Raw genomic sequence first — 27,654 nt, 5'->3', positions numbered from 1 at the left:
TGTGTGCAGTGTGCACATGCACTAGGGTGTTGCAGGCCCTGGAATCTAGTCAAATCTGCTCCAAAGTTAGATTTTTTCATTTATTCATTCCACAACTGGGTGTGCCTGCCACATACCAGGTCCAGGGCTGGGCTGGAGAAGGCAGGGTACAAGCCCCTGCCCCAGACAACTCGAAGGTAGGTAAGGGCAGACACAATCCCTGATGACTATGTATCATGCTAAGTTACACACTGACGTGCTTCTCAGGCTGTGCAACAAGAGTAACCCTCTCCAAAGAGGAATGGGGAAGGTAGAAAGGGCTGGAGCTGGCTCGCTGTGACACTGGCTGGCTCCTCTGTGGTGCGAGTGGGCGGGAAGTCCCTCCCGCGGGGCCCCTGTGGGCAGCGCCTCCAACGGCCTCCTGAGGGCGCTGCGAGGGAGGTGCTGAGTAGGCGGCTCTCTGGCGAAGGCTGCTTTCACTTGCGGGCTCTCCTGCACTCACTTCACTCACTGGCTGGGCAGGTTTCCTAGCCTGCCGTGTCTGTTCCCAGCGTGTGCTCAGCACTGCTTCTGCTGGGCTGCCCCGGACGCTGCTTCGCCCGGCCCGACGGTGACATGGGCTTCCCCACAGTCCCGGGGGCTGGCGGCCGGTGCTGGGGGCCTGTGCTCCTAGCTCTCTTCCTGGCTGCCTCCGGAGGTAAGGTCAATGGAGCCTGGGCATGGGGCACGGGAGAACACAGTGGGTGAAGGGGGGGGCTGGCAGGCTGCTGGGACGCCCTGGGAATCCCCTTCAGCCTCCTGTGCAGCCCACCCGTGGCTGGGAGGCTGCTGGGACGCCCTGGGAATCCCCTTCAGCCTCCTGTGCAGCCCACCCGTGGCTGGGAGGCTGCTGGGACACCCTGGGAATCCCCTTCAGCCTCCTGTGCAGCCCACCCGTGGCTGGGAGGCTGCTGGGACACCCTGGGAATCCCCTTCAGCCTCCTGTGCAGCCCACCCGTGGCTGGGAGGCTGCTGGGACGCCCTGGGATCCCCTTCAGCCTCCTGTGCAGCCCACCCGTGGCTGGGAGGCTGCTGGGACACCCTGGGAATCCCCTTCAGCCTCCTGTGCAGCCCACCCGTGGCTGGGAGGCTGCTGGGACGCCCTGGGAATCCCCTTCAGCCTCCTGTGCAGCCCACCCGTGGCTGGGAGGCTGCTGGGACGCCCTGGGAATCCCCTTCAGCCTCCTGTGCAGCCCACCCGTGGCTGGGAGGCTGCTGGGACGCCCTGGGAATCCCCTTCAGCCTCCTGTGCAGCCCACCCGTGGCTGGGAGGCTGCTGGGACACCCTGGGAATCCCCTTCAGCCTCCTGTGCAGCCCACCCGTGGCTGGGAGGCTGCTGGGACGCCTTGGCAGGGGCAGCAGCAGCTCTGCCAAGTTCCCTGGCTGGGCGGTGGGCATCTCTCTGTGCTCTGACAGCTGTCTAAGCAGCTACCTATCCAACCCTTCCCTGTCCAGAGAGCCCAGGGTGAGAGGGGCTTCTGCAGAACAGGAAATGGACAGTGTGAGGACAGCCCCAGTGTGTTCTAGTGGATGCCACTGGCTTCTGACACCTGTGGCACCTGCCTGCTCCTCCAGGAGGTATGGTATTCTCAGTCTGTACCCTGACCCCAGTTACATTCCCGGATCAGCCTTGCACTGGTCCACTCCCAGATGTGGGCATCCATGTTGTTATTATCCTAGAGGGGTCTGATGGCTGAGAGTTGAGTGGTCAGCTGATTTCTGGCACCCTAGAGAAGCTGGGCTCAGGGACCCATGTGAGGCGCTGGAGGGAACATGGGACACTTTCCCAGCTTGGCCTTGAGTGCCTTCTGGGTCCTTGGATAACTTATGGCTCAGCTCAAATGCAGGAGCACTGTACACGGAGGTGCTACTTTCCTCTTTCAAAGTCCAGACTGTCACAACTCCAGGTGGTATCCTGCCTAGGACACAGGAGCTTCTGGGGGAGGGCAGAGGTCCTCGTACTCACAGCCTGGCCTCTGGTTCTTGTCTGCCCAGCACTGAAGAGGCTGGATCTCCAGGGAAGAGGCAGCCAGCAGGCGGCCTGTGGAAGTAAACCTTATGGAGAGGGCCCAGGGAAAGTGTGAGTCATGCAAGGAGTCAGAGGGAGGCAGGAGGGAGGAGGAGAACTTGGCACAGAGACCCAGCGAGTGGGTCAGAAGGAGAGGAGGGACAAGGTAACAGGCAGAGTAGGGGATGGAGAACCTGGAAAACACCTCAGAAACAAGTGGGTGCCTGCAGGTAGCATGATATCCTGTACTTGGATGCTGGCCTGGGCCTCTGACAAGGGTGAGGGAGCCTGCAGACAGAGCTGCCTGAACTCCAGCCTGGATTCTCCATCCCGGGGAGACAGTATGGGGGAGGGGTGTCAGTCTTGGCACCAAAGCCATGGCTCGTGTCAGGACTTGGGTTCCAGAAGGCTCCATCTGCCTTAGCCCATACTCTCCAAGTGACCCTGAGAAGCCCTTTCGTTTTTTAACCTCTCCTTCCCCTCCCCTTGCTGGGCTTCTCCCTGGTCAGCAGCCCCAGTTTGGGAAACTGAGTTCTAGAGAACCAGGACTTAGAGACCCAGTTTGCAGAGCAGCCAGGAGCAGAGAGGCGCAGAGCCCCTCCCTCGGTATTATGTATATAGCCAGGAGCCTTCATCCCCAGCGGCCTTGGCTACTCACATAGCTTGGTACTCCACTCTTCCTGGGCCCAGCTCAGGGAGATAGTTAGTGCTTGAAGCAGCTTCCATGGAAAGGAGTCCCCTTGTTTTGAGACTCAGCTCTCTTAACTGTAATTTGGGCATACTAATGACTATTCACCCTACTGCCTAGCACAGTGTACCAGGGAGATGCCACATGGGAGGCCTGGCTGCAGGTGCGATCAGGAGGGTCTATGAGTTGGAAAGATGTGCTCACCGGGCAGCTAAGGTGCTACGTTGCCCTGGGCAGGATTGCTCAAGTCAAAGTCTTCATGTGTGGGAAGGTCAGATGCAGTGGCTGGTGCAGGCCTGTTCTCAGCTCTGCGGCTGGACCATCACCCAGGAGAATGGTGGTGGTGAGTATGGTGCTCAGGAGCCCAGTGAAATTTGAAGAGACCCCTTTCCTGGTCTGGCTCAGGGTGACATGGCTGTAGGGAGGCACCCAGGGAGCCAGGACCCAGCAGACCCAAAGGATGGCTGAGCCTCTCTGTCCCCTGTAGGCAGTCCTAAGACCTATGACAGTTACTGTCCTTGCCGCCTCCTCCCAGGCTGACCGGAACTCTGGGCTAGCACACGGAAGTGCACTGGGGCCAGGGAAGAGAGACCCTACCTTCCCCTTCAAGGTACACGGAGCTGCAGGGCCTTGTTGAGCAATCTCATGGTGCAAGCCTCTGACTCAGCAGTGGTCAGTTCTGGGGAAATCTACGACCCTCTGCCCAGAGGCCATGGGGTGGTGAGAAACAGCCTGCGGGCCAGCCAGTGGGCACGAGGGAACATCTACCCAATGCCAGGGGCGTCCAGTAACACGGGGAGCTCCTCTCTGAGCCGGGCTGGCTGCTCCTGATTCTCTCCAAGCAGGGAAAAGGTTCCCTCCTGGGGCCTGAACGTCTTGGGACAGGTCAAAGGGGAGGAGCACTGCTGGGCAGCTGAGAGGCCACTTCCCTGGATGCATACACAGACAGGCCTGTGGCAATGGCCCCTCCAGCCAGCACTGACCGAGCCCCACATACGGAGTTGCGGTCCCAGGTTTTAGGGCAGCTATTCATCCAGGAGCAGTCTGGCCTCGCCAGGGGAGGGTGAGCTGGGGATGGGGAATGCAGCTTCCGATTGACCCTCGGGTCCCCCTAGCTGCATGGGCGTGCCCCGTGGTACCCTGTGTGGGAGCAGCAAAGGAAGGGCCCTGTAGTGTGTGCCTTGCTTGCCAGGACCTCTGTACAGCTCTGCTACTTAACAGTGGCTTTGGGAGTCAGTAAGACCTAGATTCAGATCCCAAGATGCCATTTATTACTGTGATTTTGGACAAGTTATTCAGCATCTCTGAGTAAGTTCTTTCATCTCTTAACCGGGGGTGATGACAGTACCTCTCTGAGAGGTACTGTGCCAAGTCAGTGCACAAACACTTAACACTGTTTCTGGCACCTGGTGAATACTATGTGGCATCATAGTATTCTGGCTTCCAGAGGGCACATGCCCCTGGCTCTGCATTGAGCTCCTTGCTGCCTGCGGGGTCCCGTGGAATGGCCAGGGCACGGGAGGCACTGGTTGGTTTCACTGGGACTGGACTCTAGTCCTGGAGGTCTGACGGGTGCACAGGCTGGGTCAGCCACTTTAGATGGAGATTCTCTTCCTGAAGTTCCCCAGAGACAGGGGCTTTTCAATCTCTGGGGAACTTGTCAACTTCAAGGCAAGTGTGGCTCAGGGGTTGCTTGGCTCAGTGAAGTCTTTCTTGCAGCTGATCTGACACTCGTCCTGTTTGCTTTGGCTGACCATCCCCAGGAAGACAGACCGTGGCCACCATCATGCCCATCAGTAACTCAGTAGTTACTGATCAAGCAAGTCCAGGCCCTTTAAGCTTCCTACGAAGGATCTCATTCCCCATGGGGACACGGGGTTGTGGGACACGAGCACACATCCCCCCTTGACGTGAGGCTTGGGCAGCGGGGAAGGTGGTCTCAGCGAGGCTGCTTGCTCCCTCCTGAAGGGTCGTTCTGAGAGGGTGTTTCTGGAACCTCAATCATTTGTTTATCACCTTTGGGATTTCTGTAGCTGCCTGTCATCATAATACTTATTTTTCTTTAAATCTACTCATTTTTTTACTTAAGTAAATAGGTTTTAAAAGGAAACTTTATGTCACTGCCATAAATGGGAAGCCAGTACTACTTGCCATAAATAGAACAAAATCATAAAAGTATATAATAGAAAGACCAAATAAGGGTATTAAATTCCAGTTAGAAACTATAGCCTGGGGAAGGCACCAAGCCCCAAACCTGCTGTCCTTTGCAGAAAACAAAACAAAAACAACCCCAAAACCAAACCAAAACTAAAGGAGCTTAGCAAATGATTTGGCATGTGGACATGTTGGCATAAAACTGGGACTTTCTCTTTGATGTAATCAGGACTGAAAGAGAATTGAAAAAGGGAATAACATCTCGAGGAGATTCAGTGTGTTTAATGCTGTAAAATTAAAGCTACCTGTGTGTAAATGTCAGCTCCTCTCCATAGTCACAAAAGCAGATCCTTCAGTGTGAGGAGCGTTAGCTGGTGGCAGGGGACAGGTCAGCTCTCCTGGAGGGAGGGAAAGAGGCCAGTGCAGACCCAGAGGGTTTTTCTGGGCTTTTCCAGCCCCAAATTCTCTCAGCCCCTGTTGCCTTCCTCAGATAAATACAGAAGCTCTAGCCAGGTCCTCCTCTATGCTAGGGCCAACGGGCCACCCCAATAACCATTAGGGGGAGAGGGAGCTTACAGCCTCACTGGCAGGGGCCTAAGCAAGCTAGGTCCTCATGGGTCAGGCCCCTGTCCATCAGCAGCAAGGAGGCGGGGCCTCCAGTCAGTCCCTGGCTACCTGTACACATAATTCATGGCACCAGACCTCTGGATTCAGACTACCTGGGTTCAAATCCCGGCACCAACACTTACATTTCATGAATTCTGTGTAAGTTACTTAAGCTCTCTGTGCTTCAGTTCCCTCACCTGTAAAATAGAGATGATAACAGTACCCACCTCATAGAGAGGGAGGATTAAATAAGGGAATCCATATAACAATGACGAGAATGATACCCGGCACAGAGTGAGCACCAGCTTCTACTACCCCACTGAGCCTCCTGCACTGATGGTAGGGCAAGAGAAGACTTGAACCCAAACCTTTGGAAGTCTCCACAGCACGTGATCTGGAGGGTAGCTGGCCAGAGCAGGTAGTCTGGGCTGCACACAGTCACCCTCAGGGAGGGCCAGGGGCCTGGGAAGCATCTCTGGCAGGGTCTCAGCCGTGCCCAGGCCCTCCCTAGGAGACAGGCTGGCCTCCAGCCTCAAGCCCCGGATACATGGATGCTTTCCCAAGGTGCTGTAAGTGCTGCTTCCTCCAATAGAGCCTGGCTTCCCCTTCCGGGACTCCTTGGTCCCCTGTGAATGGACACTTCCTGCGGGGGCAGGTATCAATAAACACATCTGAGATGTCCTTTGTCCTCGCTGGCCACAGAGCCTCAAGGGTGGGCCTGCTGGCTTCAGGCCCTCAGCCCCTCTCCCAGGGCACATCCTGGAGCTGAGCACTGGCAGACTCAGTCCTGACTGGTCCTTGCCTCGTTTCCCTCTGTGCTCTGCATCTTGGTGAAGGAGGCTAGTCTCTCCCTACACCCTTCCTGGGGACAGAGCCTGGCAGGGAGCTGGAGACCAAGTCCATGTCTGTGGAGGGCCCCCTCGAGGGCAAGGCCCTGGCCTTGCATCTCCTACAAAGCCAGCAACAGCAGGTGGTCAGTAACTGTTTACATACAAGCCCTAGTAGCTGGACAGACTTCAGCTGTTCGGGTGGCGCCTCTGGCCCAAACAGTCAAGATAAAGGACCCACCTCCAAAGGCTGGGGCGTTGCCTTAGCAACTGGGAGCTAAGCTTCTGCCCTGTCAGGGAAAATACACAAGCCTGTCCACACCCACACACACCCATCCCGTGCACGCCCACAGGGTTTCACGAGGCCCCTGCTGGGTGGAAAGAGGTGAAGGTCACGAAAACTAGCTCGGAAGCCAGACAAGAGGTCCTTTCCCCTGCACTGGAACGGAACCTTTAATCAGAGGCTGAACACCCCCCACCCCACCCTGAGGCTGAGAGTCCCACAGCCAGAAAGCAGCAGGAGCCGAACTAGATTCTGGGCAGATGTCCCTTTTGGACACTGTACTCCCATGGCCTCTCTGCCTTGGGCCTGCCTCTTGTTGTGACCTTGATAAATATTTGTGGAATGCAAGAATGATGTTTTCAGTTTGGGCCCAAGGCAGAGGAAGGGCGGCTATGTGGAAAGCAGTCCATTCGAGGTCAGCTCAAGGTCTCAGGAGGGTGAGGTGTCAGCCTTGTCCACTGGAGAGATGGGGGTTCGTCTTGTCTGCAGTCTGCTGTGTCTAAGGTATGGGTCTCCGCTCAGCCACATGGAGCTGTGTGGCCTTGGGCAAGTTGCTTGACTCGTCTGAGTCCGTTTCCTCATCTTTAAAATGGGGATAATGGCCCTGGCCGGTTGGCTCAGTGGTAGAGCGTCGGCCTGGCGTGCGGAAGTCCCGGGTTTGATTCCTGGCCAGGGCACACAGGAGAAGCGCCCATCTGCCTCTCCACCCCTCCCCCTCTCCTTCCTCTCTGTCTCTCTCTTCCCCTCCTGCAGCCGAGGCTCCATTGGAGCAAAGATGGCCCGGGCGCTGGGGATGGCTCCTTGGCCTCTGCCCCAGGCGCTAGAGTGGCTCTGGTTGCGACAGAGCGACGCCCCGGATGGGCAGAGCATCGCCCCCTGGTGGGCGTGCCGGGTGGATCCCGGTCGGGCGCATGCGGGAGTCTGTCTGACTGCCTCCCCGTTTCCAGCTTCAGAAAAATACAAAAAAATAAAATAAAATAAAATGGGGATAATAATGTCTACAGCAGGGGGTGTTATGAGAATTAAATAAGTGCTCAACAAATCCTAACACAGAAAGAGTACTCAAAACACCTGTGATCACCTCTGTGGCCTATTTCTTGCTGTCGGTCAAATAAGTTTGTAAATATGATATATATGTTTGCTTGCTTATAGTTTGCATTGGGTGTGGGGGACAGGCTGTAAGCAGGCAGGGTGGTTATAGCCCAAGGCTTAGTTTTAAGACTAAGCTTTTCCCCACACCCTTGACTGTTGCATGATGTGGGGTGGTGCACTCTTATGAGGAATCCCATTTATGCCTCAGATAAGAGACTTTGTATCAGAGACTTCCTTGTTTGTATATTGGATTAAAGGTTTTGATTTCTACACTATAAAATGGGGCAGAGAGGGAGCTTGCTCTCTCTCGGTTCCTGAGATTAGCGTTAGAGAGGAGAGCAGAGAGGAGAGCAGAGAAAGGCCACGTGGAGAAGAGGAGAGGAGAGGCAGCCAAGATGGCGGAATGTTGAGGGAGAAGCCAGTTTGTGCAGAGTTTGTGCAGAGAGAAGGAGATGGGGAACAGAGGTGAATAAGGCTGGTGAGGTAGGAATCTTTGATTCTAGGAAACTCGGATAAGTCAGTGGCTTTGGGAGCCCTGAATGGAAAGGGAAGTGTTTTCCCACTGTGTGTATTTCTTGCCCGCCGGGTGCAAGCTAGGATTAAAAGGTAATGGCCCACCAGTTCTTGGCTCCGTTGTTTCATTACCGTCTGTCTGAATAAAATGCGAACCTACATGGGCCAGGCGGCTGTGCTAGTGGCCTTGGCTACTGGCTTTTCACTTGCCCTGTTGCTCTGTCCTGAGGAAAGACAGGCTTTCCCTCCTGCTGCAGGGTTTCAGAGCTGGGGGGGGGGGGGGTAGAGGGAGTGCTAGGAACTTGGGGAATCTTATCTAGATTAGAAGAAGAACGGGAGGTCCAGAGAACAGGACCTTCCCAAGGGCACACAGTAGGGGCATGTCTAAGTGGGGACAGGGGCCCAGGGATTTGACTGCCCAGACCAAGATTTTAACCCTGAGACCTGGAATTCCCCAGGTTCACAGCATTCTTCCTCCAGGTGGTGTCTGCCTTCCTACCCGTGGCGGTGGGCCTGGGCCCCACGGGCAGCACAATGACTGGACGGTTCCTCCCCGGGCACAGGCTCAGGTCCCAGGTCGTTTTCCTGTGTACATACTCTCCGCCACCCTGGAGCCAGGGGCCTTCCTCCCCACCCACTCTCCCCATTCTCTGACAATGACCCAGGTGTCCAAAAGAATCTGCTTTGGACAATAACCAACATCCTCCTGCCAAATAATTATACTTCCAGCTGGGCTCTGGAATACCAAAGGACTATATATCCCCCCCAAAAACACATGTGCGAATGTGCAGCTGTGGATGGCACGGGGCATGCTCACTATTCGCCCTTTAGTGCCCTCCCAAAGGACACGCTGCCCTCGACCTTGATCTGGCTTGAGTCTCAGACACAACAAACGAGATGTTTTCTCTTCACACAGGACAATCCCCTGTGGACCCTTGGTCCACTCCCATATAGCTCTTTTGTTAAAACTGAACACTCCCCCTTACACCCCCTAAACTTGAATCTTAGCTTTTCCTTTTTTCTAAAAGGGGAAGAGGTTCATCTGGGGTATGTGAGGGATTGGCGATTGAGCAATGCCCCTCCTCCCATGGCCTCTGAACCCCAGTTCTCTCTGTGCCCCCTGTGGGTTTTCAAGGAAGTTGCCTCTAGGGTTGAAAAGCCCCACTCACTGCTGTCTGGGCAATTCTGTGGTCATTCACACCATTGCTTGGACCTTGAAGGCTCTGGGCTGCCCCTATTGGAGGTCTTGCTGCTTGCTCCCACCCTGCTCCGCCCACCCCACCACAAGCGAGGCCAACCAGCCACACCTCTGTCCCCTCAGCGGTCTCCACCTGGCTTGCTTTGTGCTCCTCTTCTTGCTTCCACTCTACTCTGCCTATCCCCTGCCACCCCTTCTGCTGTGTGGCTCCAAGTCTGCACCAGCCCTCCTGAGAGCCCCCCAGGTGTGTGTGCTCCTACACAGGCGGCCGGGTCTGCATTCAGCTCCAGCCTTGAGGTAGCTCTGAGGCTGGGAGTGAGCTTGGGGAAAAGAGAGCCTGGGCACCAGCTGGGTGAGGTGCTGGTGGGAGCTACTATGTGGCCTGTTGGCGACAGGGGGCGCACAGGGCAGAGAGAGCTCCCGGGTCTACGCTGCGGGTGTGTTTTTGTTCTTCCTGGGAGCACCCGGGAGGGTCCTCTCCCTAGCCACTTCCCACCTCCATTTACTGGCGCAGCCATTGTTGTGAGGTCACTGCTGCCCAGGCCTGTGAGGGGCGTCCAGGCTCAGCGCACAGCTGGGCAGCTGGGGCTCCTCTTTCCTTAGGTCTGCTGAGGAGGTGAGAGCAATGAGTCGGCAGCTGGGGGAGACTTGGCCAGTCCCTCCTCTGCCAGACTTCCACTGGGGACCTTGGGTGGATCATCCCCTTTGGGCTTGAGGGACGCATCTCTATGTGATGAGCTTGGGCAGACAGTCCCTTCGGGTTAGCCCCAGGAGCCACACTCATGGGTCACAAGCTCAAATGTCCACAGGGCCCTGCCAATACGGTGAGAGAATGAAGCAGGCCAGGTACAAACATTAGGGAATAGTAAGGACTGTGGTAAACCGGAATGCCGAAGGACCATCTTAATGGGAGGCTGCTACTCCACTTTAGCATTGTAGGAAAGCTGGCTTGGGTCAATTTTCTGACTTTTCAAAGAGAAGCTAAGAGTCAGAATTTTCATATCAAATTCCTGGTTTTTCAATGATGGCAATCTTAAAAAAAAACGTAAAATACTTTGAGAATCAAATAAAATATTTCTGAAGGCTAGATGTGGTCTGTGGGCTACCAGTTTCTGAACTTTTTTTTTCAACCAGTACAGTGTCTAATTGCCTGAATGTTTTTAAAATTGATTTTTGGAGAGAAGGGAAAGAGAGAGAAAAAAGAGAGGGGGAGTGAGAAAGAAGGGGGAGAAGCAGGAAACATCTACTCGTAGTAGTTGCTTCCTATATGTGCCTTGACCAGGCAAGCCCAGGGATTCGAACCGGCAACCTCAGTGTTCCAGGTCGACACTTCATCCACCACAGATCAGGCTCTAATTGCCTGAATTTAATTCTTGCTCTTGTATTTATTTGCTGTGTGGTCTGCAGTTAATTACTTAACATCTCTGTGCCTATTTCCTTATCAGTGAAATAGGAAAAAACCCCAACACCCACCTTATAGGGTTATTAGATATGCCATAAAGCACTTAGCATGGCACACAATACATTCTATTTCTTCTAGTTCTAACTAGATCCTGCTTTACTGAAACCCCCATTCTCCAGGCTCTGAGTTCATATCCTCCAGAACTTCAGGCAAACCACCTTCCCTTTCTGAGCCTCTATATTTCTGCCTGAAAAGGAGATCAGCATTTTGAAAAAGAAGTCCTGAGATTTCTGTTTACCTTAGCAATGACTGTATTTTATAAATCTGGGGCTCCGAGACATGGCTCCCTCTCACTCGTGGCTGGTGAATTGGAGGCTCTTGTGTGTTCTGTCTTCCTTAACTTCTGGGGCCCGAAACGCCACCCTTGCAGACATATTGTCTGGGATCTATGGCTTTGCTGTCTCCCCACACTCTGCTTTAAATATGCTGGGCACCACGAGGAGGCCAAGGCTCAGAGGTTAAGTAACTTAGAGTATTGGACTCCACTGCAGGCTGGTCCAACTCCAAGCCTACGCCAGGCTGCCTCCTTCCTAACTGGGACAAGGCTTTCAGATCAGCAGGTGGGTCCCAGGCTCTAAAGGCAGGGGAGGGGCATCGGAAGGAAATGGTGTTTTCTTGAGTTCAGGCAATGGCAAACAAAAGGACGTATCTGTTTGGATTCTGTACATATTTCCACACTCTCTTTCCTTGTCTGCCTGATCTATAGCTACTCCAGTTAAATGAAATGCCAGTTAAAATGAAAATATCACTAATGTATAACAATCCTAGCTGTCTCTGCAGAGAGCATTAGAGCTCACATCTTCTGTTCTCATCTTTCCCTCCTTCAGCCCTTTCATAACCATGTGTTGCGGGTAATACTTTTCTCATTGCACACCGAGGAAAATGGGGCTCATACAGGATAGAGGAGCCAGGACTCCAGCCCTGCTCTCCTTTTTTTTTTTTTAGATTTTATTTATTGATTTTTAGAGAGAAGGGAGGGGGAAGGGGAGAGAAGTAGTCGCAGTAGTTGCTTCCTTGGCCGGGCAAGTAGTAGCTTGCCTTGACTGGGCAAGCTCAGGTATTCAAACCAGTGACCTCAGTGCTCCAGGTCGATGCTTTATCCACTGCCCACCACAGTCAGGCTCCAGCCCTGTTTTCAAGGGCCAGTGTTTTTAAAGGTCAATACAGTTAAATGATGAAGGATTGGGGTAAGATAAAGAGGACCAGGGATTATATCATTGACTTATTGAAAATAAAATGAACTAAAAAGTATTTCTAAGAAGACTGGATGGCAGGCGGGTGCATGGATGAGATGGCCTTTTATGCGTTCCTAGTCTCTTCCCTGAGACAGCTGGGGTTTTCCTGTTTCCCCACCACCTGGCCCAGAGCAGCCTCTCTACTTGCTGAAACCCTGTCTGTCCATCAACCTCAAAGGCCCTCCCTCCTTTAAGAAGTCTCCTGACCATCTGCAGGAAGATTGTGTCCTTTTTCCTCCCAGTGCCCTGAGGTTGGCACCAGTTTGCTCTTTAGCCAGTGGGGTTGCTTCGTTGTGAATGCAGGCTTGTCTGCCCACCTACGTTGTAACCCCCCAAGGGGAGGCCACGTGTTCAGCATGCAGATGCGGTTCTGCACCTGGCACAGGCCTCGCCGTGGAGCTCATTGATGAGGAGGTAGGAAGGCACTCTAGCCTCAGGAGGGGGAAGGGTCAAAAGTATTGATGGTCCCCAGTAGACTGGTCCAGGACAAAGGGCTGCTGTTCCCAAAGAGCCTTTCTGCTTCCGGTCCTGTCTCCCCCCTGACAGTGCTGGGCACAGAGGCCAGCGTGCCCGGGAGCAGCCACGAGCACTGCCACAGGGCCCGAAGGGGTGGGGGGGGGGCTGGAGCAGCGGTGGGTGCTACACTCAGAAGAGGCACATGCTGGCTGGGCTCCGTCTGCCATCTTTGGCCAGTGTCCTCAGGGTGGGGGGACACCCTGCTCAGGAACTTCCCATGGCTCTTCCCACAGAGTCTGGGATAGAGCAGGTTCATGAACAAGCAAATGTCGGGGAGGTCAGCTGGCCTGCCCAGGGCCTGTGGCTAGGGGACCCACATCTCGGAGCCCCAGGTCAAGGTTCTGCCCCGCTCTGCAGGCACTGAGCGTGGTGCTGACTCAGGAGGTGACAGGTTCCTATCTCTCTGAGCAGGTCTAGTGACAGCCTTCAAGGTCGCCACGCCGTATTCCTTGTACGTGTGTCCTGAGGGGCAAAATGTCACCCTCACCTGCAGAATCTTGGGCCCCATGGCCAAAGGACATGATGTGACTTTCTACAAGACGTGGTACCGCAGCTCCCGGGGCGAGGTGCAGGCCTGTTTAGACCGCCGGCCCATCCGCAACCTCACGTTCCACGATCTTCACCTGTACCACGGCGGCCACCAGACCGTCAACACCAGCCGGGACCTGGCCCAGCACCACGGCTTAGAGTCGGTCTCTGACCACCACGGCAACTTCTCCATCACTGTGCACAACCTGACCTCCCTGGACGGCGGCCTCTACTGCTGCCTCGTGGTGGAGATCAGGCACCACCACTCCGAGCAAAGGGTCAATGGTGCCATGGAGCTGCAGGTCCAGAGAGGTGAGGACTTCCTTCATGGGACACCCTGGGGGCTGGTCCCTGTGGGGATGGCACGTGTGTCCATCTGGAAGGGTAGGCAGAGAGGAGGACAGTGCGGCTGCAGGGGTGTGGTGCTGCGTGCAGGATGGTGTGACTATGTGTGACAGTGTCTGGAAGGGGGTGTGATTCTATATGGGCGCAGTGGCCCTCCAGGTGTGTGTGTGATGGGGTGGCCGTGGTGCGTGGAGCAGGGTGTCAGTACCCTAGCCATCTGGGTGTGATGGAGAAGGAAGGTAGATGTGGCTCTGTTTGTGACAGTGGGACTTTTTAATGGAAGAGTGTGTATGAACTGGGAGAGTGACTGCTCATTACAGTACCGTGGCCGTGAAATGCGACCTGGGGTGTGAGTTGGTGAGTGGTTGAATGGCTACTGGGAAATATTTACATGAGTGTCTCTGTCCAGGTGAGAGCACAAGGGGTAGTGGACTGGACAGAGGTGTGGGCATGGGCAGGTATTCACACGCTCCTGGGGTGGCATGAGAACGGGCAGGGCATGCCCGGTGTACAGGAAGAATGTGCCTGTGTGTGTGAGCACGTGCATGTGCGTGTGTGTGTGCAGGTTCCACCCGGCAGTGCTGCCGAGTGGGCAGCAGCGTGAGTAGCTGTGATGGGAGAGGGGCACCCCAGCCTGGACATGCCCCACTGGCATCCTGGGCCTGACAGCCCCCTAAACACCCCTCTCTTTGCTCCTACAGGGAATGAAGCTCCACCCAAGTGCATCGCATACCCATCCTCCCCCAGGGAAAGTGAAAGTAAGGGATTTGCACCCACCAGTAGATTCTCATCCTATCGCCCCTCTGGGTTCTCTGCTCTCCTCTGTCCTCCTGGACCTAGACCGCATCCTAAACTCTGATCTCGCCACGCAAGCCCACTGAAGCCCACTGCGCCTCCTCCGCTGCTGCCCTCCCTGCGCTTCCTCCTTCACCCAAGCCGCGTGGCTGCAGCCCGCGGGAGCCCAGGTCCTTCCAAGCCCCAGAACCTGAGCCAGCAGGCTGACGGGTCCCTGCTCCTGGCTCCCTGGTGGGCCTGTACCCTGGTGGTGATTTTGGCCAAGTGCTCCCTGACAGGTACTGGGTGCCACAGGCTGCTGAGCTTGTTCTCAGTGGGTCCGCCTCCTGCCCACCAGCCCTCTGCCACATGGGAATGTCAGAGAGCTATTGGGGAGGGGTCCTAAAGGCTTGGATTCAACTACTTAAAATTTCCTTGTTCTGTGCATGGGGAAGGGAGGAGGGAGAGGCTCAAGGAGACAGACTACCTTTCCTGGATCTCCTACTACCTGTATGTGCCAGGCCCTGTGCTAAATCCTTCCAAGTGTTGGTATCTCAGTAGATTCTCATAAGAACACTGAAGCAGGCATCACCATCTTCCCTTAACAGACATGGAAATGGGGGCCCATAGAGGCAACTTGACTTGCCCAAATTCACATAGTCAGCAAGGGTAGCACTTCCCTCCGCCTTCTTCCCAGCTCAGGGGTGTGTGTAGAGCAGTGGGTAACAGCCTCCTGGTGTATGCCCAGAGAAGTGCCCTGTGGGGGAAGGGGACAGTGGGCACTCAGAGACCTGGCAAGAATGCCTAGCAGCTTGGAGACGGGAGGCAGAAGGGAGACATCTTTGGAGCGCCCCACTCTTCTGAGGAGAGGGTCTTGGCTTCCACAGCTTCCTATCCATCAGTTTCTATTGGGCATCCAGTGTGGACCAGCCCTGGCCAGGCCCTGGAGATACAGAAGTACAGGCCTGCTCCCTGCCATCCAGGAGCACATGACAAAGACCAAGCCAGGAATGGGAGCCGCTCAACGACTGCCTCAGCCAAAGCCCAGAGCGAAGGCTGCTGTGACTTTTTACTCGAACTCCTCTTTTTTTGTGAACCAAAATAGACCAGCCAGGAACAAAATTAGAACACGCATTTTGGTCTGAGCCAGACCTACATGGAATTAAGAAACTCTCTGGTTGAAGGCCCTCTTCCTGCACACCCCGGAGCTCACATGTCACTCTGCACCAAGCCACTACTGTCCTCACTTCCTCCACCAGCGACTCCCTGGTGAGGGTGCAGAGGGGCCTCTGAGTGGCTCCTTCCTCCCCAGGTAGCAGTCTCAGGACTGAGCAGACACGCGTGCCTGTGTACAGGGCAGGGTGGCTGCGCCTGGCGGGGCGCATGAGTGTCACTTCCCCATTGCTCCTTCCACCCTGAGCACCCTCCTAGTCCCACTTCTCCCTCCAGGAGCTCCCGCAGAGCTCCCTGACTGCAGTCACTTCCGCCACTCTCCCCATCTCACAGGGGGAGACACTGAGGTTTGGGCTGGTGCAGGGACATGCTCCCAGTCTCTCAGACCCAGAGCCAAGAGATGCCAGAGCGCCCGATTCTCAGGGTGCAAGCCCTGCCTGGGTGCTGGGCTGCCCTCCGCTGTCAACACTGAATTCCTGAAATTAGTTGTACAAGTTAAGTCTTGGAGAGAGAGACAAGAGATGCCCGAGGGGACGATGCTAGAGAAAGCGGGAACAAAATGGAGAGGGAGCTGACATTGGCTTCATGTTTCTTGATCCAGACTCTAGAGAAGCAGCTGCTAGAAATACAGGGTCGGAAGTCACTTGGGAAATCTTAGTAGTCCAGCCAACAAGAGCCAGAGGGTGAGGCAGAACCTTGAATCTGACTGCCAGAAGTGGGTCAGGCTTCCTTTGCTGGGCACCTCTGCTCTCAAGTTTTCACACTGCCTCTAATTCATGGAGATAGGCTGCCTCACCCCGGTTCTGTCTACAATGTTTCCCTGAGGGCCAAAGGCAGTGTTTGCTTCTATCCCAGCTGTTGAGGGCAGGAGGATGGCTTTGATGACCTCTGGCGTCCGCTCCCAGTCCCCTTCCAGACTCTTGGTTCTGGAGGTCTGGAGACTACAGCTGTGGTGGAGTCTTTGGCACTATGGCAGGTGTTGTCTCATATAAGAAGAAACTCAGCTGTACTTTTGGGTGGGGGGAGGGGGGTGGACAGCATGTCCATTCTCTGGGTACCATGTGTGCCCTGAGAGATGGGAGCAAGTATGCCCCTTTCCTACTCACAGAGGGGCAAGTCAGTATTATCTAAGGAGCTGATTCAGGGCCCAAAAACTCAAATGCCCCCAGGACCAAGGAGCTGGTGAATAAGATAGTCAAGAGGGGTGGAGACTGTGGCTAGCACCCAGCTGCCAATCTATAAGTACAGTTCCCACTGCTGCACGACAAGAGGGGGGCCCAGGGTTGCCACAGCCACTAAATTTTCTAGCAAAGTGAGAAGTCCGGATATTATGTGAACTCTCAATTTAAAATGTGGAGGTCATTCCAGTGAAAGGCAGTATAGTAAAGTGCTTACAAGCACAGACCCTGAAATCAGCCAAGTTGCTTAACCTCTCTGTGCCTTAGTTTTCTCATCTGTAAAACAGAGATGATTATAATTGCACTTTCTAGGCTGTTACAGGGCTAAAATGAAGTTCAATATGTAAAGGGCTAAGAACTACACCCTGCACAGAGTAAGTGCTATGTTAAGTGCTGACTATTATTACATTTAAGGCAGAATTGTAGGCCTGGCTTCCAAAGTCAACTCAGCCATTCTCCAGTCCCAAGGCAGTCTGGCAAGTATGTGACAGCCGACAGTGGACACATCCTGTTTTTTACTGGTTTAGAAACATTTGTCTAGTGACCCAGGTGCTCAGTGGGCTTCAGGGCTGGCCACTGGGTACTGCTGCCGGTTACCTTTGGAAAGATCCCAGTCCCTGCTCTGACACAGGGCCCTGCTGGCTTTGGTGCATGATCAGCTAATGGTGCTCCGGCTTCTTGAGCTTTCCCTGCTCACTGCAACCCAGTTTCCTAGTGTGATCTCTGGGAGGTAGGAGGACAGCTAGTCTATGAAATCATATGAGAGCCCAAGTCAGCCTGAGGTCAGGGGAGGCACAAGAAAGGGGTGAGATGAGGAAGCTGGTGCCCCAGGAGCCCCAGATTGCTAGGGGCTGTGGTTTTTCACCCACCTCAGGGAAGGGCAGCCCATCTCCCCTGCCTGGAAGCAATCTCCCTACCCGTGAACAGAGCAGAATGTTTGGGTTTGCTTTTATCCAGACCCTTCCCTGGGGAACCAGGTAGCCCAGCCTGACTCCCTCCTCTATATATGCCCATGGGTACTGGCAGGGCTGGGAGCCCTGAGCAGGCAGGCCCCTCCCATTCCATCCTGCTCTGTAAGGGCCTGGCACAGTCCTCAGTGCTGGCCTGGCAGCTGCCTTTGCCAGTGTCTGATCACCTTCCCAGGATAAGCCTAGCTCTGGATGGCTACTAAGCAGAAACCAACAACCGCCTCCCACCACCACCACCACACACACATAATGTACTGGCTGTGCTTGTGGGGAGGGGTGGGGAGCTGTCATGAGACTGGGCTTTGCAGAGGAGCCCATGGATTCAGAGAGCAAACCGAGTCCCCAAACTCCTGCCCCCCCTCCCTGTCTCATCCTAGCCTTAATTCTAACACCAAGTTGTATGCAAACCAAGTCCTGACTCCCTAGAGGGGCTGCAGATGGGGCACCTTTGCCTGGGGGCAGGATTAAGGCGGGGTGGTTGGGCAAAGAGGGAGCCGGAATTAGTGAGCACCTGACTAACCTCATCAAAAGTTACTTAGCACCAGTTGGTGAAGACCTGCTTTGATGACTAGAAATGAGCGCTCTGCTAGTGCCACAATAAGGCCCTGTGATGGGGTTTAGAAATACTCATACGTCTGAATTTCAGAATGTTTTTAGTTTCAACATTCCACGTCAAAACGCACCCTTGCTCCGGCCTGCAGGGGAGCCTGCTGTAATACGAAGTCAAGCCGAAGTGAAGTTGCTTTGTAATTAGCATAGCCACTGTTCCTGCACTAGCGGGTACTTCTAGAGCACCTGGAAACAGTTTGTTCTCTTCTGCGGTGTGAACCAACCCCTGAAACCTTGTTTACGCCATCGTGTTGTTTAGCAATACAAGGAGATGAAAACAGCTCTTACCCAAATAAGTGGTGCAAATGCAACCTTGACACCACAGCCCACGCACCTTCCCAAAGCTCCCTCGGGCCAAGTTGACACTGTGACAGCGTGTCCTGGCCCATCTTTTGGGAAGGGCTAAAATTGGGAAGGAAATGCATTTACGCTGGTTGTGGTTCTGAGAGTGCGTCTGTTCCCAGCTAAACGCCTGGACTCAGCAGAGTTACTGAAATAAAGCAAGCCTCCCGGGCTGTTGGTCGATCGCAAAGTGTTACAACCTTTGCGGAGGGTAATTCAGAGAGAGGAAAAGAAAATGCACGTCCTCTTTGGCTCAGCAGAAACCATTGCTAGGAATTTATTACAGATGTACTTGCCCGAGTGAGCAAAGATTCACACACAAGTTCATTGCTACATTATTGGCTATGTTGAAAAATAGAAGTAACTTACATGTCCACTGTAGGGGAATGTTTCAGTTCGTTTTTGGTGAGCCACATGACAAAGCCCTAGGCAGAATGAAGGAGATCTCTGTGCCGATACAGAGAGATGTCCAAGCTATGCTAAGCGGGAAGAGCAATCGTCTCATGAAAAAGCTGTATATATACATAGATCTATATAAATATATATGACGTATATGCAGAGAACATAGCTAAACCATGCACAAGAAAACTGCGGACACTGATTACTTCTTTGGAGGAAGAAACTTCAAAATAATTTTTAACTTAAACTTTTTTGTAATTTAGAAAGTTTAAAAATTTATAATGTCAGACAAGGACTCCTGTTTCTCTAGTTCTCCCCCATGACTAGAAGTATGAGGTCCCTTCCAGAGGCTCTGCCCTGGGGCCAAAGGGCAGAGATCAGTGTGGTTCTTTACTCATTTATTCTTATTGTGGTAAAACATAAAGTCGGCCCATTTAACCAATTTTAAGTGTATGGTCCAGGGGCATTAATTATGCTCCCAAGGTTGTGCAGCCATCGCCACTATTTTCCAAAGCTTTCCGTCACTTGGGCTCCCTATGACCTTGAACTCTGTGGCGTGGGGGTCGGTGAAGGGCCTGCCCCCCTTCCTCAGGAACAGCCTGTGGCCCGGGACAGCTGAGCTGTCCCCAGTGGCTGGCTGACACCCTCTTCCCTGGAGCTGCCTCAGCTGTAAGTGCCTGGCCTCACTTCTGTGTCCTCTGGGTCCACTTGGGGAGAAAGCATGGGGCTCTCTTTGGAAAGGGGTCCCTAGGCCTTCCCTACCTCTGCAGGGTACGGATGGTCTGGGTATGAGACCTGGGTGGGTCCCTCTGATGCCTGTCCTTCCCTCTCTGGGCTTTAGTTTCCCCTCAGGAGAAACGATGGGAATGGGCCTCACCTTGGCTGCCTCTCTGCCCTTTCAGACATCACAGCTGCTTCCGTGGCTACGGGCGCCTGCATTGTGGGCATCCTCTGCCTTCCCCTCATCCTGCTCCTGGTCTACAAGCAAAGGCAGGTGGCCTCCAACCGCCGTGAGTATCCCTGCCCTCCTGGGACGGGGCTGGGGTGGGATGTGAGCGACCCGCCCCAGCTGCCAGCTCAGCCCGGGGATTAGCAAAGGAAGAGGCAGGCACAAGTGCCCTCTGCTCGGTAGGTGGGAGCTACTGCAGGCCTAGCAAGGAGCTGAGCTCAGTGGGGGACAGGAGAGGACGTAGACATGCCATTTGCAGGGCCTGAGTGCCCACCAGTCCCAGTTGGTGCTGGCTGAGCACTCAAATATCTGTTGATGAGTGAGTAATCATATGGAGTAGTTCAAATTGGTTTATAAAATGCTACCACTTAGAGATCCTTTGGAGACCTGCTTTAATGTACAGGTGGGCTTGTTTTGTTATTAGCATAGCAATCTTTGGGACAAAAATGACCTTTGGGTTATCTTAACCGGGAGGGATCTTGGAGATAATTTAGTTCAACTCTTTCCTTTTACAGTTGAGACCTAAAATCTACAGGCTTAAATAATTAACCAAATGATTCTTAATTTAGTAAATAGCAGAGGCTGGGATTCAAACTCGGAGCTTTCAACTCATGCTTTTTCCAGGGAACATAATCCCACCCTATAATAAAAATGCTCATTAGCAAGAGCGTCACCGCGAACAACCCTAACTGGCAAGGATACTGTGCCTGGAACCCCGCCAAGCCTGTACCCCCACTGGATCCTCATAACGACTGAGTTTGTTTTTCCATTGTCCCCATTTTACAGCTGAGCAAACTGAGGCGCAGAGAGTTTAAGTACTGTGCTTTAGGAGCTGCACAGCGAGTAAGTGGTGAAGCCACACTTCACGTCAGGGCCACAGACACCTTTGCATACTCCTCTGCAGGTGACAGTGCCCTTTGCCCTTCTTCTGACCCTACCCATAGCCTTGGCCAGTCTGAGTCCTCCGGGCACCAGAGAGCGGGGATCCCTCTGCACTTGACCCTCGCCTCCCCTCCCCACATCTTCCCCTCTGCTCGGCTCCTGAGGTGACCGAGGGAGAGCTGCTCCGTCACCAGGTGGCTTTTGGATCACACCTGATTTCCATTGGCTGAACTGTAACAACTTGTACCCCACTCTCCTGGGGCCCAACATGGAGCTCCAGAGTGGGTCACTCGGGGGTGGTGGCCACCTCGCCCTTACTCTCAGGTCATCCGTATCTCACAGAACTCACCACAGCCCACCTACAAAATACCCTGAGGTTGGGGGTGGGGAGCAGAGAGAGGAACGTGGGGGCTCAGCCAGGAGGAGAGATCGCTGCACCCCGCCCTCAGCTCCCGCTCATCTGTGTGGCATTTCTCTGAGGGTGGGTGAGGGACGAGGACAGAGACATACTCTGCTAGGCTCGGCTCCGGATAAAGAGGTGATTTCTGGGTAATTTCTCCTGACTACAGGGCTGCCTCCACCAGGGAGCAGGAACTGGGGAGCAGATTCCAGGCGGAGGATACTGGGGAGCACTGTGGGTCCTGCTCTTGTTGCCGCACAGCCTTCCTCACAGAGTCCCCGGGGCTGCCCCGACTCCAGCCCCTGTTCCCGGCTGGAGGGAGGAAAATCAGAGGGGGGACATCCCTAGGCTAGGACACTTTGGGGGTGTTTTGAGGATATGGGGAAAGGAGGGTCAGCCCCCATATCTTTCACTCCATGCACTGGGACACCTCTGAGGGCGTCCCAGAGGGAGGGACCAGGAAGGGACAGATGAACTGGATGCTGAGAACTGGACCAGGACAGGGAGTGAGTGGGCACATGGCGCCAGCTGGGGCTGCCATCACCAAGGTGGAGCACATTCCTGAAACTCCAAACACACCCCGTTTCTGTTAGGGGCAGCCACGTCATAGCTCCTCATCCCTCAATTTAATATATGCAGTAGTAGGAAAGTGTCAGTAATTTATCTTTTGATAGAAGTACTTTGAAGCCAGTCCTTCCACCCCTTAAAAAAAAAGTGGAAGAACTAATGAGTTGTCGTTAGAGACAGACACAAAAGTGCCAGAGGGACAAAGCCAGAGAAAGCAGGCGCAAGATGGAGACAGAGCGGAGGTTTGGGCCTTTTTTTTTTTTTTTTTTTTTTTTAACTTAGATTCTAGAGAAGCAGCTGCTGGAATTAAGGGGACAGAAGTCACCTGGGAAATGCCAGGAGTCGGGCTACAGGGCAAAGGCCGCGTGGCCCGGAGCCTGGTGCAGAGGGTGTGCTCAGGAATGAGCCCCACTCAGGAAAAGAGAAAGTGTGGGGAGCACCGAGGAGGGCAGTCTGCTGCACAGGCCGACGGGTGTGGAAACTGATCCAGTATGAGGCAGAGCCTGGTTTCCCAGCTCTGAAGTGGGACCACCAGTCCTTAGCCCGGAGGGTGGCGGAGAGGACGACAGAGGGACCGTAGAGAATCCGCACACACAGGGTCCCTGATAAACAGTACCATGATTCTAACACCACAGAGACTTTTGGAACTTTTATGCAACTTCCCTGTGTTCTGTTATCGTGCCCCTCCCCCACCATGTTTCCCCATAATCACCAGCGGAAAAGCTCTTAAAAACAAGAAGGCTCCGTGGGAAGCTGCCAGAAGGAGGGAAGTTGGGCCACTGCATCTATTGGTGTCCAGTCTGGGGATGGGCACTCCAAGAGTAGGGCAGGGTGGCAGCAGCGTGGCTGAGAGAAGAGGTGCTGGAATGGCTGGGAAGTGATGGGGTCTCAGGCCCCCTAATATTCCTTTAAGAAATGTCACCTCTGAAGTCACCCTATTATGCAATGCAGAGATGGGGCAGAGAGGCCCAGGAACCCCATAAATAAGAACTGACCTTGCAGTGTTTCCACCCAGTAAATCATGGAGAAAGACCAGACTGCAGCCAATGTCCAAACAGGAAATACCAAATTCAGGAGCCAGGCCTTTGGTTGGTAAATCCTGAATGTCTAAGGCCGCCTAAGTCAAGCCATAGGAGAAAGCATTGGCTGCCTTTGATCTCCTGGGGACAAGTGCTGTCCTACACACTTGTAAAACGCAGCCCAAGTTTCATCTGTCACTGGTCAAATGCGGCACTCACCGAGGCCTCACCTGCGGGATTCCATGGAGTCCTGCCGGATGGGCCTCCTGATGGACAGGCGTGGGAAGCAGGGACTGAGCACAGCCCTGCCTGGGCTTGCTTCTGTTCCCCCGGGCACATCTGCCAGCAGGGGCAGGGGTGTTGTCTGGGAAGGCCTTCCTTTTGTGACCAGGTTCTCTGTCTGTCCCTAGGTGCCCAGGAGCTGGTGCGGATGGACAGGTAAGGCCCGTGTAGACCTCTCTAAGAAAGCTTTCTGCTGCTGTCCCCACCCTGACTCAAAGCTTGGCAGCTTTCTCTATTCTTACCTCTGGGGCTTGTGGCTCTGTAGGAGTGTGTCTACACCTGAACTGTGGCTCAATTAATGCAGAAGGGGTGGGGTAGCTTTCCACCAAGACAGACTGACTCTCCCCCCACCCCTATGCCAGGATCCTTTCCTCTCTCTTCCTTGGTGTCAGAACACAGACATAGCCTTCCTGGTCCTCCCTGTGCCCTGGGCCAGCTGTCAGGAAGGAGATATTTCTGGGTAGAAGCAGCCCTGTTTAGCTGCCTAGCACAGCTGGTTGGAAGAGCATGTGCCGCCGAGGCCTGCACATCTGTGTGGGTTGGCTGTCCTTGCCACCCCTCACCCAGTGGCTGAGCTCCTACCCTGCTGGGACAGACCATGCACCACTTCGGGTCTTAGTGGTCAGCGGGTGGGGGGGAGGGGAGGAAGCAGCTGAGCTGGGCAGACCCTGAAACATGCAAAGAGGCAGCACACCTGGACCCGTGCCCCTCCCTGCAGGGCACCCCCAGGAGAAGGCTGTCAGGCTACTGCCCATAGGGCAGAGGCTGGCCGGGCTCAAAGTGGGGTGCAAGGTCAGGGATGGAGTTGATAGGGGGTGTGTGCTGGTGCGCCCTGGGCAGAAGCTGGCACTGTACCTGGCATGGAGGGCATGCTTGGGAATGAGCCACACTCAGGAACTGGTCCTGGTACCTCCAGTACCAAACCCAGAGCTCCTCTGGGTGTTTGAAAGGGATGCTTTTCAAGGAAGGTCAAAGAAAGCCCTAGTGATCCTGCTGAAATCTCAAGAGGTGGAGGGGTCTTTAGAGGTTGTCTCACTCAGAAGAGGGAAGAGGGTTAAGAGAACCCCTCCTTTTAGCTCAAGACCAGCTGTGGGGACATTTAATCCTAATGCCATTGACCCTACTGACCAAAGAGAAACTTGTCCCCAGATTCCTGAGGCTGGGGTGCTAGAAGTGCTTCTTGGCAGGGCCGAGGGCAGAGTCACTACGGGGTAGAGCTGGGGTCAGATGCCCTCAGCTCAGAACAGAGGGTAGAGGGTAGCCCCCGGCCTTTTCCCTCTGGCCCTGGGTCCGTCCTTCCTGCTGGGAGAGGCTGCTGGGGCTGGAAGTGGGAAGGCAGGTGACGGGACGGAGCAGAGAAGCAGGGCAGGTGGGAGGGCAGAGGCCCAAACCCCTAGGCAGCACAGATGACTCCAGTTCCGATTCTCTGGCAGCCACGTTCAAGGAATTGAAAACCCAGGCTTCGAGGTCTCTTCGCCCACCCAGGGAATGCCGGAGGCCAAGCCCAGGCCCCCACTGTCCTACATGGCCCAGCGACAGCCTTCTGAGTCTGGGCGGCACCTGCTCTCGGAGCCCAACACTCCTCTGTCTCCACCGGGCCCCGGAGATGTCTTCTTCCCATCCCTAGGTGAGTGCTTCCCAACACTCTGGCCTGTGAGGTCATGGCCTCCTCTTAACCTACACAGTATCAGCGTGACTGCCCACCCTCTCTGGGAGTACTCACTGTCTCCTGGTGTGGTTTGGGGGTGAAGGACAGAGGAGCCCCCATTCACTCTGCTTCTCCTCTCTTTTGCAGACCCCGTCCCTGACTCCCCAAACTCTGAGGCCATGTAGGCCAGCTAGGGGCCAGTGGCAGGTGCATCTGGGTCAGGCGGCCCCGTGAGTGGTCCCTTGGCTTCGGCCCTGGCTCCCCCCGCCCCCCGCTCTGAGCCCAGACTCTTTGAGATACCCTGATGGCCAGATTCTTAACCCCTCCGGATGCTGCACGGCAGAAGGAGAAGTACTGGATCACTCAGCCTCTTGTCTCAAGAATGGTGGGGCGCTGGGATCCCACCCCAGGGACCTGAAGTTCATCAGCTACAGATGCCAAATGACCTATATCCTGGAAGCCCCAGATTCCCAGCTCTGTGGCAGCCTCTCTGGGACATGAGCTCCGGACTCGACAGGACAGAGGGGACAAAACGGGCACTGAGCGGACCTCCCAGTGCCCCCCACCCAGGAATGAGATGCAGGACCAGATGTGGAGAGCTTCTTCCCCACTGCATTGGATGCGTTCCCTCATCTTGCCTGGGGTGCTCGTCTGTCAGACTCACTCTGTAACCCTGGGGCTCTGGGGCTGGGCCTGCCTGCCCCGTGGCTATGGGAGCCTTCCCCAACTGCCTCCGACCAGTAACCTCTCCGAGGAGCTGCCAACAGTTTAAACAAATCTGGGGCTCCCATTGCCTGCGCTGTGGTCTCCAGAGTTCTCTGGCCAGAGGCCCCAAAAGAGGAAGTACACATTGGGGGACAGTGGGCGTTGTGAGCCAACTGGCATCTTGGGCAATGGAGGCTGGGGCAGAGGTTGCACACCCATCCTGGGGGTGAGCAAGGGCCCAGGGGCCTGCTGGGAAGGTGAGTGGGGAGGGCTCCACTACCCTGCCTTCGTCATCCGCCTCCTCCATTGCTCAGCGTGGCCAATGGAGAAGGTGACCACATAACGGGTTGTCTAAACTGTGACACTTAAGAGTGAAGAGGGAGGGGGTGCTATTAGAATGACATGTGCACCAGCTGCCAACCCTATGGACAGATTGTAAGGGTTGGGTTTAAATTCCTACTCAGCTTCTGAGATGCTTGAGGCCTAGGAGCCCACCCCCCATTGTTCTTTGTCCCATTCAATCAGCTGGGTGTTCACTGCAGTGACCCCGTCAGGGGGGAAGAGCAGGACAAACCATAGAAAGGTTTGTATCCACTCCGCTCTTCACTCTGTCCCCACCTCCTGCTTCAGGGCGTAACTTCCTTTGTTTTTACACACACATGCACGCAAGGGAAGTCCTTTGTGGAATTTTGATTAAAGGGCTGTAAAGCATGGAGAGAAGTGGGGAGGTCTGTACACTCAGGGGATGGGGAAGGCGGGACCTAAAAGGGGGGAGGGGCAAACTTGAGCTGGGTGGGAGCCCGGCACTTGACTGCAGAGGGCTTAGCTTCAACCCAGCACTCGGCATTCTTCTGCCAGCTGCCTACATTGACTCCATGGGGCTGGGCCTAGAGACAGGACAGGACTTCAGGCCTGAATGAGGGGCCAGCAGGCAGGAAGAAGCTGGCTTGATCACCTGGTAGGGGGAACGGGGAGTGGGAAGGGTGGAAGAAAGGAATAGCTCCAGGCTGTCCAGCTGCAGTGAGCTCCAGGCCTGCGCTGGAACCAGAGGGCTGCTTGGGCGTGTGGCATTGCTTCCAAAGCTCCCCTGGTCATGTTCAAGGGCACGGGCCACGAGCACCCTGCTGAGCCTGGGGGCCTCGAGGAGAAGGTGAGCACGGGCCTTGAGGCCTCACTGACACCTCCAGCGGCAAGAACACCCCAGCCCAGGCTCCGGCTTTGTCCCTGGGAGGTCCCCTCTTCTATTCCATCGGCTCCCATGAACACTTAGTGCCCACTGCCACAGAAAGAGGGTGCTGTTTTCACACCTTGTGGGGGTCCGCGGGGCAGGGATGGGTAGGATGACACCTCAAGGCAGAGCCGGGCTACCCCTGGAGTTGGACAAGCCCACAGACCAAACTTCCCGTTTCCTCACGTGGGAAGGGTGCTCCCGCCCTCCAGGGAGCCTGGCCCGGCCCAGCCTCAGCCTATGACCTGGAGGCAGAGATAACTTCTGAGAACTTGGCTGCCAGACCCAGGCTGGCTGCTGTGTGGAGGCAGGGAGGAGGCCCCAGAGCAGAAAGCCACCACACTTCCTCCCCAGCTTCCTCCTGCATGGCCTCGAGCCCTTCTTCTCTGGACCCTTACAAGTTAAGCACCAGCACCTCAGTTTCGTGGTTTCCTGTTTTCAGTGAAATTTACTCTGAGCTCCAGGCTCCATCTTCATCCATGACCACATACCCCACCCCCAGCAGCCCTAAAGGTCCACTCCCTGCTGCTGCCGGGGAGGGGGGTGCTGGGATAGAAGAAAGACCAGGCCTCTGCGCTCACCCCTGGGGCAGTGTGGCCTCTGCAGATGCAGCCCCGGTGGCTGGTCCCTAGGGGCCCTGGCTCAGCACCTGTGAGCTGGGGAGCATGGGGCAGAGTAGGGGAGTGGGAACATGGTGCCTGCCTCCCAGGGAGCCGGGAGGAGCTTGGGGCCTCCAGAAGTCGGCTGCAGGGCGGGAGGCTCAGGCATAAGCCCCGTCTGAGGCTCTGGGAGGGAAACTGTGCTGTTAGGCAGTAAGTCATTGGGAAGAGCTGTGTCAGGAATTTTGGGGGCTGTAACCCATCTCCCTACGTTTACATTTAATGAGGACCAGCTTCTAGTCCCTCTAAGGGATTGGGATTGACACTCCTTGAAATAGGCCACAAAGGCGGCTGGAGTTGCTGCTGTTGGATCAGGCTGGCCCATCCAGGGGGTCTGTGGTGACGGGCTCTGGGATGCAGTGCAGAACCACTGGGCCTGCTTCTCAAAAGGCTGCCCT

General features: G+C 55.0%; 2 protein-coding genes across 5 annotated transcripts in view; one reads left to right on the top strand and one right to left on the bottom strand.

Moving 5' to 3' along the window:
• The window catches only part of LOC136381374 (cadherin-23), a 75,703-nt gene that overhangs the window by 37,697 nt on the left and 10,352 nt on the right, over positions 1–27,654 (bottom strand). The gene's annotated exons all lie outside the window — the stretch shown is intronic.
• Positions 432–26,077, top strand: VSIR (V-set immunoregulatory receptor). 3 transcript variants are annotated; one of them, XM_066348249.1, is made up of 7 exons: positions 432–676; positions 13,095–13,441; positions 14,176–14,232; positions 19,820–19,927; positions 23,145–23,172; positions 24,450–24,643; positions 24,812–26,077. In XM_066348249.1, the coding sequence occupies exons 2-7, from the start codon at positions 13,108–13,110 to the stop codon at positions 24,847–24,849; spliced, it is 759 nt and encodes a 252-aa protein (XP_066204346.1). In that variant the 5' UTR covers positions 432–676; positions 13,095–13,107; the 3' UTR covers positions 24,850–26,077. The 3 variants fall into 3 exon arrangements, with proteins under 3 accessions (XP_066204346.1, XP_066204344.1, XP_066204345.1); XM_066348247.1 differs by having other exon boundaries at positions 13,013–13,441; XM_066348248.1 differs by lacking the exon at positions 432–676 and adding an exon at positions 9,941–10,004 and having other exon boundaries at positions 13,013–13,441.

The sequence above is a fragment of the Saccopteryx leptura genome, chromosome 9 (genome assembly GCF_036850995.1).
Source record: "Saccopteryx leptura isolate mSacLep1 chromosome 9, mSacLep1_pri_phased_curated, whole genome shotgun sequence".
In the NCBI taxonomy this organism is placed as follows: Eukaryota; Metazoa; Chordata; class Mammalia; order Chiroptera; family Emballonuridae; genus Saccopteryx; species Saccopteryx leptura.
Note: the sequence above shows the minus strand (reverse complement) of the source record. Positions and strands in the feature narration are given on the sequence as shown.